General features: G+C 40.0%; 4 protein-coding genes across 4 annotated transcripts in view; 3 read left to right on the forward strand and 1 right to left on the reverse strand.

Annotated features, from left to right (window-relative positions):
• Positions 1-5,385: 5,385 nt before the first annotated feature.
• On the forward strand, positions 5,386-12,665 carry LOC137239457 (RING finger and SPRY domain-containing protein 1-like). The gene is made up of 8 exons (XM_067764780.1): positions 5,386-5,885; positions 5,966-6,395; positions 6,471-6,588; positions 7,874-8,037; positions 8,102-8,412; positions 8,481-8,619; positions 8,694-8,812; positions 12,240-12,665. The coding sequence occupies exons 1-8, from the start codon at positions 5,665-5,667 to the stop codon at positions 12,391-12,393; spliced, it is 1,656 nt and encodes a 551-aa protein (XP_067620881.1). The 5' UTR covers positions 5,386-5,664; the 3' UTR covers positions 12,394-12,665.
• Positions 12,608-14,406, reverse strand: Bcs1 (Bcs1 chaperone). Its single transcript, XM_067764781.1, has one exon. The coding sequence runs from the start codon at positions 14,310-14,312 to the stop codon at positions 12,975-12,977; it is 1,338 nt and encodes a 445-aa protein (XP_067620882.1). The 5' UTR covers positions 14,313-14,406; the 3' UTR covers positions 12,608-12,974.
• Positions 14,407-14,959: 553 nt separating this feature from the next.
• Ror (Tyrosine-protein kinase transmembrane receptor Ror) overlaps positions 14,960-18,015 on the forward strand; it is a 156,061-nt gene continuing 153,005 nt past the window's right edge. The window contains exon 1 of the mRNA XM_067764785.1: positions 14,960-15,145. Within this exon, the coding sequence (XP_067620886.1) occupies positions 15,098-15,145 (48 nt within the window). The 5' untranslated portion in view covers positions 14,960-15,097. The remainder of the gene's footprint in view (positions 15,146-18,015) is intronic.
• LOC137239463 (toll-interacting protein-like) overlaps positions 17,124-18,015 on the forward strand; it is a 116,440-nt gene continuing 115,548 nt past the window's right edge. Inside the window, exon 1 of the mRNA XM_067764788.1 lies at positions 17,124-17,291. Coding sequence (XP_067620889.1) covers positions 17,283-17,291 — 9 coding nt within the window. The 5' untranslated portion in view covers positions 17,124-17,282. The remainder of the gene's footprint in view (positions 17,292-18,015) is intronic.

Raw genomic sequence — 18,015 nt, forward strand, 5'->3', positions numbered from 1 at the left:
CGCTGACTCTCTTCCACCAGCACTTGTTTACTGCTGTAGCCTCTCTCGTAGCCGAAATTAAGTGGTACATCCATGTTCTTATATCGCATCGTCTTGCTTTGCATGTCGATCTTGATGCCCTGGTCGATTAAGAAGTCCACTCCAATTATGATTTCATCAACAATCTCTGCCACTATAAAATTGTGTACTACCGTGACGTTCCCAATTGCGACTTCACATGATACTTCTCCTAGAACCGTGCTGTCTTCTCCAGTGGCTGTACGCAATCTTGCTCCATGCAATGGTGTTATCTTCTTGTTGACTAAATCCGCTCGAATTATGGAATGAGATGCACCCGTATCTACAGTCAGTAAACGTTCCTTTCCATCCACATGTCCTCCGACAGTAAGATTGTTTGACCTTCTTCCAATTTGTGAGATAGAGATTACGGGGCATTCAATTGAGGGAGCCAGCTGTCGCCCCTTGCGGCTGGCTCGCTTTAGTTTAACGATTGAGTGGACTTGGAGATTTGCTCATCTCCTTCAGCTCTGCGTTTACGGCCACCCACATTGTTGGAGCTATTGGGACCGGTGCTGCAATGTCGTGCAATATGACCTGGGTTGCCGCACTTGAAACATTTAATAACTCCGGCATTTTTCTGTTGTGAACCCTTCAGTGCTTCCAAAATTGTGTCTACCCATTCTGGCCTTTCTACTTCTACACGATGAGCCTTATATGCTGGTTTACTTAATAGGGAGGCAGATTCCTGAGTCAATGCATGTGATACCGTTTCAGCAAATGTCAGTTTTGGGTTCGCGTATGTAGCTCGCTTCGTTTCCACGTCTCGTATGCCATTTATAAAACTCTGGATTTTTACCCTCTCGGTGTATTCCACGGGTGCGTCCGCATTTGCGAGATGAGCCAACCTTTCAACATCTGAAGCAAACTCCTGCAATGTCTCATTTGCTTTTTGGTAGCGGTTTTGCAACTCAATTTGGAATATCTGTTTTCTATGCTCGCTTCCATAACGTCGTTCTACAGCAGCCATCAATGCTTCATAATTGTTCCGCTCACCTTCGGGAATCGTCTGTAGGATTTCCGCTTCTGGCCCCTTCAATGCCACGAACAATGCAGCAACTTTATCTTCCGCATTCCAGTTGTTCACTGCTGCGGTCTTTTCAAACTGAAGCTTGAAGACCTGGAAAGGAACAGAACCGTCAAAAGATGGAGTTTTTACTTTTGTATTACTCGCTGAAGTAGCCGGCCGATTAAGTTGCAATTCCTGTATACGACCTCTCAACGCATCCACCTCTGCCTCGAATTTTTCTTCAAACTGCATTATTTTTTCGTCCATGCGCGCTTCGAGTTTTGATGATATACGCGCCTCTTGTGCTTCTAGTTGTACTGTTATGCGTGTCTCTTGTTCTTTCAGTTGGGTTGCCATATATGTCTTTTGTTCTTCCAGCTGTGATGACATACTTGTGGATATTTGTGATGACATTTCTGTTATACGTGCCTCTTGTGCTTCCATCTTGGATGTTAAAAGTGTCTCCTGCGATTCTAGTTGTGAAGAAATTTGTGTCGACATTTTTGAAATACGTGTTTCTTGTACTTCAATTTTCGATGTTACTGTCGACGTTTGTGCAGATATTGCAGCCAATATCACGTTCAAGTCTGTGCTGGTAACCGTTTGCGATGTTTCGTTTTTCTCTTCAATTTTTGTTGTCTCCTCGCCATCAAGATGAAAGACATGCTCTTCCACATCAATTCCTTCTGCTTCCATTGCCTCTCGTAGCCGTGCCTGAAGTTCAAGTTTACCGCCGCTTGTATTCAGTCCACGGCTCTCCAACTCCTTCTTTAGTTGCTGGATCTTCAATTCACTGAACTTTGCCATGTCCTTGTTGTCCTCTGGAATTTATTCAACAATTCCTCTTCTGACACCAATTGTAACGAATTTGCTTGCAAATCCTCTTATTTGCAATCCTCTGCTAAGTTCGAATCACTAAACTGTTGAATAAATAACTCCAATTTGTAATAATGCAAAATGGCGTTTATTAAAGTACTTCACAATACACTCAAACTGTGCAACGAATAGCTTGCTTAATAACCACACTGATTGATAGCTCAATGAAACTCTACTATTCAAAATAATACTGCTATTGCTCGCTAGATATCGTCTTAATCGCAACTGCTTGACAACTCAAATCAAACTGAATTACTTCTTACTCGCTTGCCGCGCTTTTATAGTTTACGCTGCATACTTCTAGGCTCTTCGATTTCCAGAACTTACTAGTTGTTTTGGCTACAAAATCGCCAGCCACAACTACGTGCACAAATTATTGCTCTCTCTTGTGACAACTCAGATAAGATATATGCATGTGTTTGTGCATTGCCGCTCCGCTGCTCGTATACGTACATATGTGTAGACGCAATTATTTATTCGTTTATGTAGATACATAAAGATTGAATTATTGATGTGAATGTTTGTAGTTTACAGTCTCTCGCGCGCACATAGGCATATAAGTAAATGCATCTGTGTGTGACATCTCTCTGGGCTGCCTTATATATGTGTATACTTGATTTAATTATTAACGTAAATACTGCTTGGCATGGCCTTAGCATCGCCTTAGTGATGGGATAATTTAGTGATGCTAATATCCGTGACAATATGGTACACCGATGGCTCGAAGACACCGGAGGGCATAGGAGCGGGGATCTTCGGCCCCCGAGCCAAAATATCCCTACCACTCGGAGAATATCCGAGCATCTTCCAAGCCGAAGTTTTCGCCATAAGCCGGTGTGCAGAGATAAATTTACAGCGGGGATATACCAACGAGAAAATCGCTATACTCAGCAACAGTCAAGCTGCACTCATGGCATTATCTTCAGTTGAGATTAAATCCTCAACAGTCCTCGAGTGCGTAGAGGGGCTAAACAGTCTATGAGTCAATAACACCATCCGTCTAGCATGGGTACCTGGACACAGAGGAGTAGATGGTAGCGAGCGAGCGGACGAGCTTGCCAGGTTTGCAGCGGCCATAAAGCCAATAGGATCCGAGCATATGGTGCCAATAGGGTCACATACAATAAGGGAGGACTTTAGACAAAAGGAGGTGTGCCTCAGAGAACAGCACTGGCCCAGGACTTCGGCAGGCAAAGGCACTAATAAAAATAAAAAAAATAAATGCAAGGCGCGATAACCTCCGAAGATATCTAAGGCCGAGCTTCTCTTCCAATTTGCGTCGTGCTCCTCTTGATTTTCCCTACAAATTGGCCGGACGGGACCTACATGTTTTATGCCGACTCCGAACGGCATCTGCAAGGCAGATGAATTTTCACCGAGAGCTTTTCATGGCAGAAATACACCCGGAGCGCTTGCTAAACACTGCCGAGGCTTAGAAAAATTTTCTTCTAATTGAAAAACATTATTTCTAAAATTTTGATATTGCTTTGCCCGGGGTGCGAACCCAGGTCATACGGTGTGGTAGGCGGGCACGCTACCATCACACCACGGTGGCCGCTGGTCACTGTAGGCTAAAGAGCCATATGCATAAATTGTGCATATCGGCTAGTAGCCTCTGTCGATTCTGTGATGTCGAAGATGAGTCTGCAGAACACATCCTGTAGGAATGTGATGCAGTCGCGAGACGAAGACTTAGGATCCTAGGATCATCCAAATTAGAAAATAGTCACATACACTCTCTGAAGCCGAGAACCATTCTGGATTTTCTCAGAGAACTCGGCTTGGATGAAGTGTTGTAAGGAGAACGAGGGCACAATAGACCAATAGGTCGCAGTGCTTAACTTCACAACATCTATCTATCTATCTAAATATGCTTATATAAGTTGTTTGCATGTATTTCATTACATATTATTAAAAAATTTACCAAATACAACCGCGCGCAGTTTCGGACTGTCAAACGCGCGTATTATGAAGCTGATCGGGTTTTTCGGGCTAAAACGTTAAGAAACGCTTACGAACGTACGGGTCTACGCGTGCCTATGCAGTTTCGTTGGTACACTATTAAATTTTTAGGAATTGAAAACAAAAGTTGAGATAAGCAATGCCGAGTTTACATGGAACTTTTGATGCGTTGCCTCGCATTGACGCTTTGAGAGTGCCATGAGTTAAGAATGTCTTAACTTTTTGCCTCGCTTTACATTCCACAAACTTTGTTTTGCAAAATGTACATGAGACCATCCGAGAAAGTAAATAAGGCAAGGTGCACACGAGGCTACGCGTCATAGACGCGTACAAGATATTTCATATAGCTGCAATTTCTCTACGCCTCAAGATCTGCACACGAAGCTACTTTCGAGCGTCGCTACAAAAAGCAAACAAGTATTGAAAAAAATAAAAAATAAAGTTTCTTCAGCTATATCCGTCCCCGAAACCAAAGGAAATAGGTATTAGACGTTGTTTGCATCCCCGTGCCTTTGTAAATTATGAAAGGCAATTTTAAACCACCGCGAACTAGAGAAAAGGGTGATTTATAGTTTCCAACACTTTTTAGTATTTTAAACGCTTCAACAATGTCTAACTAAGCTGTTGTGGTGTTTAATACTCTTTTTCGCTTTGATAATATACCTTTCACGCACTTTTATTAACTAAAGTAACATATTTTAACTAATTACACAAATTTGCATACAAAAAATGTAAACAAACATATTGTTCTTCCTTTTTTTCAAGCGTACGTACGCTCAGCGGACACCATTGCTGTACGCTTAGCTACACGAAAATTTCATGCTTTGTTGCTTTCATTCAGCTGACGCCTCGTATGCAGCTCTCCATTCAAATACATGTGTTCAGCATCAAAGCGTACATATTTCGCCTGCAGCGTCTATGACGCGTAGCCTCGTGTGCACCTTGCCTAACTGGGGTTTTCTATTTCTCTCAATAGTCCATGGATGGACCTGTCTTTCACAGAAGCTCGGCTTATTTGAACGTTCCCTCTTTTAAAGGTATTGTGCATGGCAGAACGATACAGCAGGCAGCATGGGACAGCTGATTATAAGCTTTTTTTTTTATTTGATTTGTGTGTGTCCAACACCGGTTTGGAGACCAAAACTATATCCGCGCAAAACACTTATGTTCACAATTTTTTGTGTGGGGACAACAACCACATGAAAATCGCCAACTTCAACTGCAAATATCTCCGGGCAGAAATAAAATTTTTTTTTCCGGCTTCGAATTATTGTTGTCGAGATTTTTGGATTATAGAATTACCGCCAAGTCTGAAGTTCCTTCATATTTACAAACGCAACATCTTGGTTGAATGTGGTGTTGTTATTGGAATGCGCAAGCTTGTGTTAAAAGAATCTATATGCAAATATCATTGTACCGCGGCTTTAGGCAGAATGTCACATTCATAAATTCTATCAAGTTAGGGAACGTAATATGGGACAACTTTTTTTAGTCCCACATGTTGTGGAACATACATTTTTTTGTTGCATCTTTTTTTTAATTTTTGAGACAGGATAAAATTCCACGAGCAACCATAGAAAGTTAAATTTTAGCCCAGCATTGTTAAAGGGATAATTCCCATGTGCTTTGTGTACCCCTGCATGCACTGCAAATTTATGTAATCAATCAATAAAAACATCGAAGGTGCATTGCCGTACGTTCTTATATTTTTTCTAACGTTTCAATGGATGAGACTGTAACAGCCAGATATCGTGTTAATAATGGGCTCCTGTTTGTGTAAAGATAAAAATGAAAGTGATGAGGAAAATGAGACTGGTGTCGGAGGCCATATACAACGACAATGGAGAGGCTCATCCCACAGAAACTCCCAGCGTCGCAGCGGAGACGACCTGCAAGCAAGTGCCACATCGAAAACACTTTCGGATACTGTTGACAAACTAGTACGTGAAACTTTAGATGTGATTAGTACAATAATTGACAAGTATGTAAAATATATTAATTTTATAAGTAGAACGATTTACTAATTAATGGGCATATGTGCTTTGTTTTGCCACATTTCAGTGAGCCGGAACCGCCCAGCTCGATATTAATGCTGCATATGATAACAGAGAAACCAGCTGGTTGGATTGAACTTGTACGCTCATTAATGCGTGTGGTGCCTGTTGAACATCCAATGGGTCCGAGTGTTATTGCATTATTACTTGACGATAGTCCACTGCCCACAAAAGAGTCTGTATTGAAAGTTGGTGAAATGGTTGCTCCAAAATATGGTTTAAAAAATTATTTACGCAATGAACGCAATTTATGTGTCATACTTGGTTGTTTAGCAGAAAAGTTAGCCGGGCCTAGCAGTATTGCATTACTTAACAATTCCATGTTAAAGTACCTGATTAATAATTTAAATGATGATGTTGAACCGAATATAAAGTTGCTTGCATTGATTGCTCTGGAAAAATTTGCACAGACTAGTGAGAATAAAGTAACAATTCAGGTAAGTAACATACTTGTATAAATAATACATTTTTATTTATTATTTGTACTTAGAAGTAAATTTTTTTCCAAACAGAAATCATTACAAGAAATGAAACAGAGTCCTCTATTAACGCTAGAACAACACGTCTTATCAACCAACTTTCTGCTACGGCAAATTGGGTTTTGTGCCTGTTGGTGTTTAGACAACTACTGTAAGTATGATTTTATGTACATAATTTGAGTTTGAGAGTTGACCTATGTCCTTAGGTCTGTTAAACTTTTTCCCACGTAGCACTTCATAAAGGCCTAGATTCTTCAAAATGGAGAGGACCTTCTTCGAACTATAAGAATAATTACAGTATCAACTTATTCTTTGATTGTCCAATGCCCGCCTTACATCGCTTTATATTCCATCCACCCAAGAAGAGCTGTCATTGTTGCACACCCTGATATTATGCGGACCTATAGCAAGGAAGAGTACTTTTCTTGTAAAACTATTTGCCTGCTTATTACCATCAATTCTTTGTACCCAAACAAGGAGGGCAGAACTGCAGGCAGATATTCTGTTCCGCTTAGTCTGACTGTATTAATGATATTTTTTTTTTATTTGAGTAGCAACTTTGAATATTATCTTCTTCAAATTTACTGATAGCACATATCTCTGCTTGTATTATGAATACTTTGAAAATTATCTAATGTGAAGATGTGTTGATGTTGTTGTTGTAGCGATAAGGTTGCTCCCCTAAGGCTTTGGGGAGTGTTATCGATGTGATCATCCTTTGCCGGATACAGATCCGGTAGCACAGCACCATTAAGGTGCCTGCCCGACCATCTCGGGAACGATTTATATGGCCACATTAAACCTTCAGGCCATCCCTCCCTCCCCTCCCCCAAGTTCCATGAGGAGCTTGAGGTCGCCAGAGCCTCGGCTGATAGTGAAACAGGATTCGCCGCGGATAGGTGAGGTTGACAATTGGGTTTGGAGAAGCTGTATATTGCGCTGGCATCCTGAAGGGTTGCGCTACACAGCCCCTTGAATGTGAATAACACTCTAGAGGCGTTCCGAAATGCTTCCCATCAATAGTTTGAATCTTCTGAAGTTAAATATTTGGATATGCTATCCTGGGAAACTGACAGGATGAAAGCTTGTGTTTTTGTTGTATTAACAGATATTGTCACTTGGTTTTTCGGTATTAAAACCCTTCTTTGCGGTACTGTTCTCTTAACAGCCTGATCTTTGACTATGGTAAATCCTAGTATACAAAAATAAAATAAAAATTATTCGTTGGGCAAGCCCATATGAATAAACAAGCGGATATTAAAAACTTTATTAAAGAATGCAATATTTTTTATGCAAAATTTTTTACGGGCAAGCACTTGTATTCAGATTAAGCGTGCTTTGTCCGATATTCGATGTAATACGGTTTCTTTTAAATTTTTATACAAACAAATTATGTAATGATAATGATACAACAAATAAATTCTAATTTACCACAGTTCCAGTAAGTGGGCGAAAATATTCTTATGAGACTACTAATGTGTCACACATTAACGCGATGCTTAATACAAAGGATGTTAGTGAGTATTTAAAAATATCACCAGACGGTCTTGAGGCGCGCTGTGATGCCTACACATTCGAAAGTGTGCGTTGCACATTCCAGGTAAAAAATGTTTCATATATTTCATTGCACATCCTGTATATTAAACCAATTTTTCCAATTATAGATAACAGATGGCTGCTGGTATTATGAAGTTCTATTGATTACACCGGGTGTAATGCAAATTGGTTGGGCCACAAAAGAGTCAAGTTTTCTAAGTGATGATGGTTATGGCATTGGTGATGATAAATACTCCATTGGATTTGATGGTTGTAGACGTTTAATATGGCACAATGCCAAATCTGTACCACATAGTATGCCAACTTGGAAATGTGGCTCAATACTTGGTTGTTTATTGGACATTGAAAGACATGAAGTAATTTTCTCACTCGACGGCGAAACGACTGATCCCTATAAGCATATATTTAATAGCGTCAGGTGTGTAGTATAGAACATAATTTTTAAGCTTAAAATAAATGTTACACCTATATATATTTTTATTTTAGGGAGGGTTTCTTTGCTGCAGCAAGTTTTATGTCATTTCAACAATGTAGATTTAATTTTGGACTAGAACCCTTTCGCTATCCACCACAACGACCATTTCACAATTTCAATGAAAGTGGAATACTTGATTCAAGTGATAAAGTAAGCTATTTAAAACAACTGTTCTTATTTATATTAATTTTCATGTTTTCTATTTTATAAAAATTTTTGTTTAGATTATTTTGCCACGCCATATTTATTTGGAGATGTTGCGTAAAGTAAGTGTGCGTGACGATTCCTGTACACTGTGCTTCGATATAAAAGCAACTATGAGTTTGGAACCATGTGGGCACAGGTAAATTTCTAAAATTTAATATCCGATACCTTTCGATTGCTAAAAACTTTTCGTTCGTTTCAATGGAAAGCTAGTCGATGTTTATGCAAAATTTTTAATTGATCAATTGCAATACGCCTGTCTGACTGAAAGCATTCAAATTTCACAACAGCTCAAAAATATACTAATTTTAGACTTTTTTCTTCAGCACTTTTTGTTATGACATTTTTTTTTTGGAGCTGTATCCTAGCGTAGTCGGCAGACTTATTCCTGCCCGAAATTTGGTTCCAATACCTTTAAAAGGCGAACCCCACTTCCATGTTGTTGTTGTAGCGATAAGATTTCCCTGCGGAGTATGCGTTCATCTTCCGCTAGTTTTAGGTACTGTTCTTTGAGTACTGGATTCACCGGGCAATTCCTGGCATAAAGGTCCGACGCCTGTTTGTGGAGTTCGCTGAGGACCTGCTTGTGTTTTTTGGCTTCATACGGCTGAGACCTCAGGTGCCATATTTCCTGATAATGCTTGCGGAGATGACTCCTTAAGCCCCTTGGCGGTGGTGGCTCATCAATCAGATGTCTGTTGGGATGCCCAGGTTTCTGGCTATTCAACAGGAACTATAGCTTCTTCCAGTGAGTAGTTTTTAGGCTTGGTGACCATATAGGGGACGCGTAGCATGCAATCGGCTGGTCAATTACTTTGTATGTGGTAATGAGCGTTTCTCTGTCTTTTCGCCAAGTACTGCCAGCAAGAGATTTGAGGATTTTATTACGGCTCTGGATTTTCAATACAATTGCGGCTGCATGCTCACCAAAATGTAGATCTTGATCAAACGTCACACCCAAGATTTTGGGGTGTAGGACAGTCGGTAGCGTAGTGCCATCGACTTGGATGTTCAAAATGGTCGACATTTGGGACGTCCATGTTCTAAATAAGGTCACGGATGATTTTGTCGGTGATAATGCCAGGTTTCGCGAGGCGAAAAAACTGGAGAGATCAGGGAGGTAGCCGTTTATTCTGTTGCAAGGCTCATCGATCTGGGAGCCTGGGCCTGTGGCCATTATTGTGCAGTCATCGGCGTAGGAAGATAGATAGATAATTAATTGAGGATCGCACTGCGACCATTGGTCTATTGTGCCCTCATCTGCTTCACAACACCTCATCCAAGCCGACATCTCTGAAGAACCCTAGCAGTTCACCTGGCTTGAGGGATTTGATGTGAGAATGTTCTGGCCATGGTGAGCCCATAAACTTAGCCCTACGTCTTGAGATTGCATCACACTCCAGGAGGATATGGTCCGCCGTCTCCGCTGGTCGATCACAAAATCGGCATGTGTTGTTCGATATTATACCCAGCGTTTGCATGTGCTGTTCAGTCTACAGTGTCCTGTAAGAATAGCTGTTAGGATTCTTAGGTTATATTTCGAGAGGCCTATAAATGCCCTGTATAGAGTTGTGCAGTAACCCCCTAACAGTAGCTTAGATTGTCTCAGTCCTGGCATATTACGCCAGAGTTCTTCCCTCTTTTCCCTTTCTTCTACTAATAGATGCCCCCTAATTTCCTGTGGACCTACTGGCAGGAACGGCTCAGGATTAATAGATAGTATCGTTGCTGCCTCTCTAGCCAGGCTATCCGCCTGCTCGGCGTAGGAAACGATAGTAACTCCTTCTGGTGGCGAAGGTAGGTTTGATATGTAGTAATTAAACAAAAGTGGGGATAGGATACCACCCTGTGGCACCCCTTGTTTAACTCTTGGTGGTTTTGATGTTTCGTTTCTAAATTTCACCGATGCCTGCCGCCAACCCAGATTTGCGGTCCACCTTTTAAGACATGGGGGAAGGGTAGACCCTCCAGGTCTTACAGTAACGTGCCATGGTTGACCGTATCAAAAGCTTTTGATGGTCTAGCGCAACGAGTACTGTACTATGGTGGGGGTTTTGATTTAAACCGCAATTTATCTGGGTGCTAATGGCATTTAGCGCGGTGGTGGTGCTATGGAGTTTTCCGCACATGCTGCTAACAGGCTAGCTGAAAATTTGCTTTGAAGTAGGGGAGCAAAATGGCTTCAAGCGTCTTGGCTACTGGCGATAGGAGAGATATCGGGCGATATGACACTCCTACGTTAGCTGCTTTCCCAGGCTTTAGTAGCGAGACCACCTTGGCCATTTTCCATTTTTCGGGAATGACAAAGGTGGAAAGAGACAGGTTGAAGACATGTGCTAAATATTTGAACCCCTCTTTCCCTAGGCTTTTAAGCATAGGCATTGCTATGCCGTCTGGGCCCACTGCTTTGGATGGTTTAGCCTGACCGATGGCATCCTCAACCTTTTTGGCGGTGATGGTAATTGGAGACGCGCTGAATTTATGTTTATGTGCGTGTCTGTGGGCCTTCCGTCTATCTTTGTCGACCGTAGAATGCATATATATTGTCGGCAGAAAGCGCTCGCGCTTTTTTCGCATCCGACAGCACTTAATCGCCAAAGGCGACGGAAATTTTGTAATTGTGCTTAGTCGGATTCGATAGGGACTTTACGGTAGACCAAAGTTAACCTACCCCGGCAGAGAGGTTACAACCCCTTAGGTGCTCCTCCCATTTCGCCCGCTTGTGTTCATCCACAAGCAATCTGATGCGTTGGTTTATATCCTTTATTTGGGGGTCGCCGGGATCGAGATGTCTTATAAGGTCACGTTCTCTCGCTAAATTTGCGGCCTCCGCCCGAGCAGTCAAAGTCGGTAGAAATTGTACCGTGTACGGGCGAGAATGCGAAAGTTAGCGCCGTTTAAAACCAATAGACAACAACAGATCAGAACGAAAATCGACATTGCTGATGGCACAACGCCGAAACCGGTTTGTCTCGAAAACAAATTTGACAAGGGATGACGGAAATCGTTCCAATATACATCAATAGCATTGGAGTTAGGAGCCTTTTCTTTCAAATATCATAAGTTTGAGTTTGTTGGCTCCGATTTTTGGCAAGATGAAATTTTATATCGCCTGGGGCGTGGGCCGGCTACTTTTCAAAACCAGCCTTGAAACATAACTAAGGAAACAAAAAAAAAAAAATGATTAGAACCAGTCAAGGAGTTTTTGAGTATTAGCGAGAAATTTATTTTTATATACAAATATACGTTTGTCATTTTTGAGACATTTGGGTCATTTTTGCAATTTTTCGATACATGGTTTTTTAAAAACATCGGCAATATGTATAAGATTTTTAAAAAGTTTATAATGAAATTAAAGTTTTGACCGAAACAAATCAAAAACAAAAGGGCGCAGCTCAAACCAGTGTCTGCGATATGTTTTAGTAGATTTTCAGAAAGTATATAATGAAGCGAAAGTTTTAACCGAAACACGTCGCAAACGAAAAGGAGCGGCTCAAATCAATGTCTTAGTCAATTTGCCCAGATACGATCCTAATCTTTTCTCTTTTTCATTGCGAAATTATCAGAGGATTTTGTATAACATGCACGGAACAACTTAAATTTTGTCCCATGTGCCGCTCGGATATACATACAAAAGTACAAGAATGCACTGATAGCCCTGTAAATGTTGAAGGAACTGATATGGACTGCATAAAGGCATTGCCGCAGTTAAAAACATGACAGATTTTTAATCTCAAATAGTGATGTAAAATAAAATATATGCGTAAAGAGAGAAAATAGGACGATCCAAACATACATTTTGCCTATATCACTAAATTAAGACTTTTCTTGTAAATACATACATACATACATCAGTTTTAAGTAATAACCAAATTTTATCGTTAAGATAAAATAAATGCATATTATTGTGTATTGCGTTTTAAGCGTAAACAAAAACGATTATAAATACTACTTTTATTTATATAAATATGAATACTAATTTTAAAATTTTATATTATTATTTATACAATTCAACAACAGTAGGTATAGATAAATATCTGTTCAATGTGGAACAGTGTTTTGTCTCGAAATTTGCTAAAGAGACCGTGCCAGCATTTTTCAGATAATTTTATCATCAATCACCAAAAAGTAAGTTCGATACGTTTTCCTGTCTCACTAAAGTTACTTAATAGTGTTGTAGTTGTCGTTGTTATACAGGCAAAACTAGCCCAGACGGTTTTGTGGCACGCAAGATGGATTTTTCTTGGCCAGCTGTATGTTCAGAATTGTTCCGAAGCTTAGACTCGGCTGTCGTGCTAATCCTACGCAGCGCTCGTATGCGCAACTGCAATTGATTCGTTGTTGGTTGTTAAAGATGACAAGCTACCTTCCCATATCATTGCGGTATTTGCGAGCACCTCTTGTGTAGTGGCATTTTTATGACGCATAAAATAACCTTGCACTTGTGCCGGACTAGCATTACGTCCAGCAGCTAATACCCGTTTGGCAAATTCTTCTGCGGCTTTTTGTGGCAATTGTTCTTGTTTACCATAGAAACGTAGAAACATTTCCGCCAATTGATGCGCATTACAATAGCCTATATATTCTTTGACATCTACCCGTCCGGGTCGTATTAATGCTGGATCTAAACGTTCTAAATAATTTGTTGTCATAAATACAATACGCGCCTCGGTCGATGCAACACCATCAAGACAATTTAATAAGCCACTAAATGTGATACGATTGAGTCCTTCGTATGCAGCTGTTTGCTGTTTAACATCTTCGCGTGATGTAAAAGCAGCATCAACATCTTCTAATAATATAATCGATTGTTCGGGTGCAACATTCAAAAGATGATTAAGCCGATCATCGGTCAAGCCTCGTTCTGACAAATTTAACAAACATATACCATATTCGAGTTCACCTGCTAGGGCTGTAATAAAACTGGATTTACCACAGCCTGGTGGCCCATATAGTAAATAGCCCCGTCTATATGGTATACCACGATCTATATACCACTGAGAATTACCAGTAAATTCTTTACAATCGTCGACAATACGTTCTGCAACACCTTTCTCCAACACAACCGATGCCAACGGACGCCTACGACGGGGATGCCCAAATTGTCTCCATTCAGCACCCATTGCCGTATACATTAACGTTTTGCCTTCAGTAGCTTCCAGCGCTAATAGGCGCGCCTCTTCCAATATATTGTAGTACAATTTCTTATCACGCCCAAACGCTGTTAGCGTAACACTCTCCCATGGGACACCCATATGTAAGTCTAATGTTTGCTGTTCACGTGTACGTTCCACTTGTATCCAAATGCCTTTGTAGCGCATTATATGTTTACCAATACTTGGTATAAAATCATATTTAGTACGTATTTGTCCAGTTTCCTTTTGTATGAATGATGTTTCTACACTGAGATGTTGCGTCTCCTTAGCTCCGCGCATTGTTATCCATTGCAATAGCCATTGATATGATTTATCACGACAAGGCACTTCCAGTGTGATCATCATATGCCGTCTGAATAAAATTAGGGCACCTTGTAGACCTTTGCGTAAAATAGCTGCTCCAGCTCCAATACCAAATAGTCCAAAGCCGGCGCCAAAATATGGATTTGTTGACAATCCGCTCACAATTTCCGACAACGGCATGGTTAAATTCCTCTGTTATCTAATTCGGCTGATTGTACATGGAGTCATCAGGTGAGTTGCCTCTTTAATTCGTGGGTGATTTGCTCATCACAACGGGCGATAGTCACAGAGAGACCTGAAACACAAATCATACCCACAAGATTGCGCATGTAACAAAAGATCATCTGTTTTTTATGGGCAATTCATACGTACGTTGAATGCTTGTGCGAATGAAAGAAAGAAAAAACAAGAGCTAAAGGAAAATGTAAAAATTGCCCATAAAAAACAGCTGATCTTTTGTTTACATGCGTAATGCGCAATCTTGTGTGTGTGATTTGTGGCGCCATTCCATAACGCTAACGTTATAACCATAATAAGTGGAGATATGCTATTAATTTTAAATTATAAAACTGACAAAATTTAACACTTAAACCTTTTGTAATATTTTTGACTAAGGGGATAAGAGTTTACCTCTCCAACTTCGGACGCTGAACACTGAGATGAGCAGTAACATTTCATGTAAACGTAGAGTCAAGTGCCAACATAATCTTGGAATACGTACGCTTGGCACCACGAAGTTGACTATCAATCATCAGGGATGGGTGTTCGCCAATACGCAAGCTTGAGTTGAACATATTTTTTTTGACACACCCTGTGCGAGCATTTTGATTAAAATTTTTGCAAGTTCTTTATTAACCAGCTGCAACTTAATTTCTAGTAGTTTAGAATTTTTTGGCATTAGGCTAGAAAAATATCATCGTCAATAATTTCGCATTGAAGCAGATAAAAAAATAGATACTGTTACTATGGCAAACGTTGAAATCGAAGAAGCACGTTCAAGTCGGTGGCGCAAGGTGAGTGCTTTCAAATCAGGAGATTAAAAATTTTATGTCACTTGCATTACGTTGTTGTATCAGTATTTAATAGGATTAGATTATACTGAAATGGTCGGGAAAAATCTCGAGCCGCCCCGGTACATTGAACCGGCTGCCTTGGGAAGCTTGCCTTACTTCAATACTTGCTGGTGAATTAATGTTTAATGCCGTTGTTGTAGCGAAGGATTTGGCAGTGTTATCCATGGCGGAACGATGCAAGGTTATTTACGGGACAGCTGATTATACACTTTTTTTTAATTGATTTCATATATCAACTTCCGGCGCAGTACGATTTTGAAATTTGTCCATCGAATTTACAAAAACAAAGTATATGGAAATTTTATTTATGTTTGTAGGTACGTCACCATGTTGCCACCTTGTATCGTTCCGCCATGGTGCTATCGATGTTGATGGTCCTTTGCCGGATATGAATCCGCTAACAAGCACCATTAAGGTACAAGACTGACTACATCGGGCACGATTTTACATGACCACATTGAACCTTCTAGGCCATCCCCCGCGCCCCTAGTTCCATGAGGAACTTAAGGTCGCCAGACCGTCGGCTGCTACACAAACACGATTCGCACACAGGTAGGTGAGGAGGTTGAGAAACTATAGATTGATCCGGCAACAACTTGAAAGGGTTTGCGCTGCATAAATAACTCCCTATTTTAGTGGGCTCTCACGACAGGCATACCTGCCGCGGGTATATTCAAAGCCCCCTAACCGGTTCTGCATAAACATTCGGCTCAAATAGCGTTTGGGATTTGTAAAAAACAGGCGCTTATTAAGCTGCAACAAAAATATGTAGTTTACTTAAACGTACTGTAACGAATTTACTATAAATCCTCTTATTTGCAATCTTCTGCTAACGCCCGAATCACTAAACTTGAATAAATAACTCCAATATTTAATAATGCAAAATGGCCTTTATTAAAGTACTTCGGAATAACACTTATAGCTCGCAACTAATAGCTTGCTTAAATGAAACTGATAATACGGCTATTGCTCGCTAGATAGCGTCTTAAATCCAACTGATTGTCGCGCTTCTACTGTTGCTGCCTTTTATAGTGTTTGGTTTCCTCGTTGACATTTCTGGCGGTTCTGTTCTAGAATCTACTAGTTGGTTATCTGCTATAAGTTTCTCAGCTATAACTACATATGCACAATTTTTATAGCTTCTTTCACATGCGCGTGTATTTGTGAGCGACACTTCCCCAATTATAACTGCATATCTCAGATAAGATATCTGCATGGGTTTGTGCGTTGCTTCCCCGCTGCGTGTTCGTACATATGTGTAGACATAATGATTGAATTATTGATGTGAATTGTGCATACAGTCACTGCTTAGCATCGGCTTAGAGATGACAGTACCCCTTAGTGTTGTGTAACGACACCCTAAGAGCAACTCACCACATCAACCATACATCAGTGATGTATGTACTAGTTGACCGAACACGCTCGCACGGGCGAATGCAACCCGGCGTGTGAGTGGCTCGGCCATTATAATTTGGCAGTTGAGAAAGTAAGTTGAACTTACAAAAAACTATATTGGTGAAACGTTGTAAATCAAAAATATTGGAAACCAAATAAAACCTAATATTAAATTGTGAAATACGAAAGTTTTATTTATACGGATATTAATTGTGCGCATAATTGAGCGCATCCACGCTTTTATAATCCATCCAAAGTTCACTCTACAAAATCGTAAGTAGAGTTCACATGGCGACCGTGACATCGAAACCACGCCACGGGAAATACAAAATGGTGGCATATGATTTTCTTGGTTATAAAGAGAGTCAGTCGCGACACCATTTCACAATTGCATATGAATAGCACAAAGTCACAATTGCATCAATACGCCCATATGAATATCACAATTTCACAAATTTTAAACGCCTCAAATCCACACCGCCAAACATTTTTTTTGGGATTCCAATTTTAGTCCATACGACTACAACATATAGTAAATTGGCATATTTTCAAGCTTCAACATCAAGGTACGAACACCATCAACAGCAAAGTCCAGCAGCAGCAACCACCGTCGGCAGCGAAGGCCAGCAGTAACATTAGCGGCAGCCATCATCATAGCTGCAGGAAGCAGAAAAATAAGTATATGATATATGTATGTATGTATGTATTAATACAATTTTTCCTAAGATTTTTACATATATGTATAAAAAAATTTACAATTTTAATAAGTGCGGTGCGTTCACATTAAATATAATACATCTTTTGATAACAACGGTGCGTCCGTTTTATAAAAGACTTGGATTTTTACTAAAACAGTGCGTGCGTCTAAATTTAAATACCTCAGTTTTCAACAATTTTAAAAATTCCGAACCATTTTATAAATTCCAACATTTGCAGCTCTACATTAAATTTTTTCTCAAGTTTCAACGCATTTTACAAATTTACATTTCTTCAAATTTTTCATATTTTCAAATTCCTAATTTAAAGCTCCTCAACTCATTTTACAAACTCTCATACCTTCAAGCTTCCATTTTTTTTTTGAAAATTTCAAGCATTTCACAAATCTTCTATATAAAGTTGCACATGCCTAAATTTCCATTTTTCAAATTTTCATTCTACTACAGTTTTTTAATACGTACATTTTCCAACAAAATATCATCATATAAGACTGAGTGAACTAGATAAGCAGTCTCCAGGTACGCTATAAATTTGATGAATTGGTTGCGAAAAACCAATTGAATTTTTTTGATATAAACGGTGGTTTGCGAAAAACCAATTAAATTTTTTTTTTGAAATATGCGGTGGTTCCGTTAAAAACCAATTAAAATTTTTTTGAAATATGCGGTGGTTCCGTTAAAAACCAATTAACAATTTTT

The sequence above is a fragment of the Eurosta solidaginis genome, chromosome 2 (assembly GCF_040869045.1).
Source record: "Eurosta solidaginis isolate ZX-2024a chromosome 2, ASM4086904v1, whole genome shotgun sequence".
NCBI classification, from domain to species: domain Eukaryota; kingdom Metazoa; phylum Arthropoda; class Insecta; order Diptera; family Tephritidae; genus Eurosta; species Eurosta solidaginis.

Excerpts from the sequence above, each read along its gene's own strand:
- Bcs1 (XM_067764781.1), bottom strand. The coding sequence starts at position 14,312 with ATGCCGTTGTCGGAAATTGTGAGCGGATTGTCAACAAATCCATATTTT.
- LOC137239457 (XM_067764780.1), top strand. The coding sequence starts at position 5,665 with ATGGGCTCCTGTTTGTGTAAAGATAAAAATGAAAGTGATGAGGAAAAT. Across the intron at positions 5,886-5,965 it reads ATTAGTACAATAATTGACAA|TGAGCCGGAACCGCCCAGCT; the intron begins GTATGTAAAATA and ends GCCACATTTCAG. Across the intron at positions 6,589-7,873 it reads TTGGTGTTTAGACAACTACT|TTCCAGTAAGTGGGCGAAAA; the intron begins GTAAGTATGATT and ends AATTTACCACAG.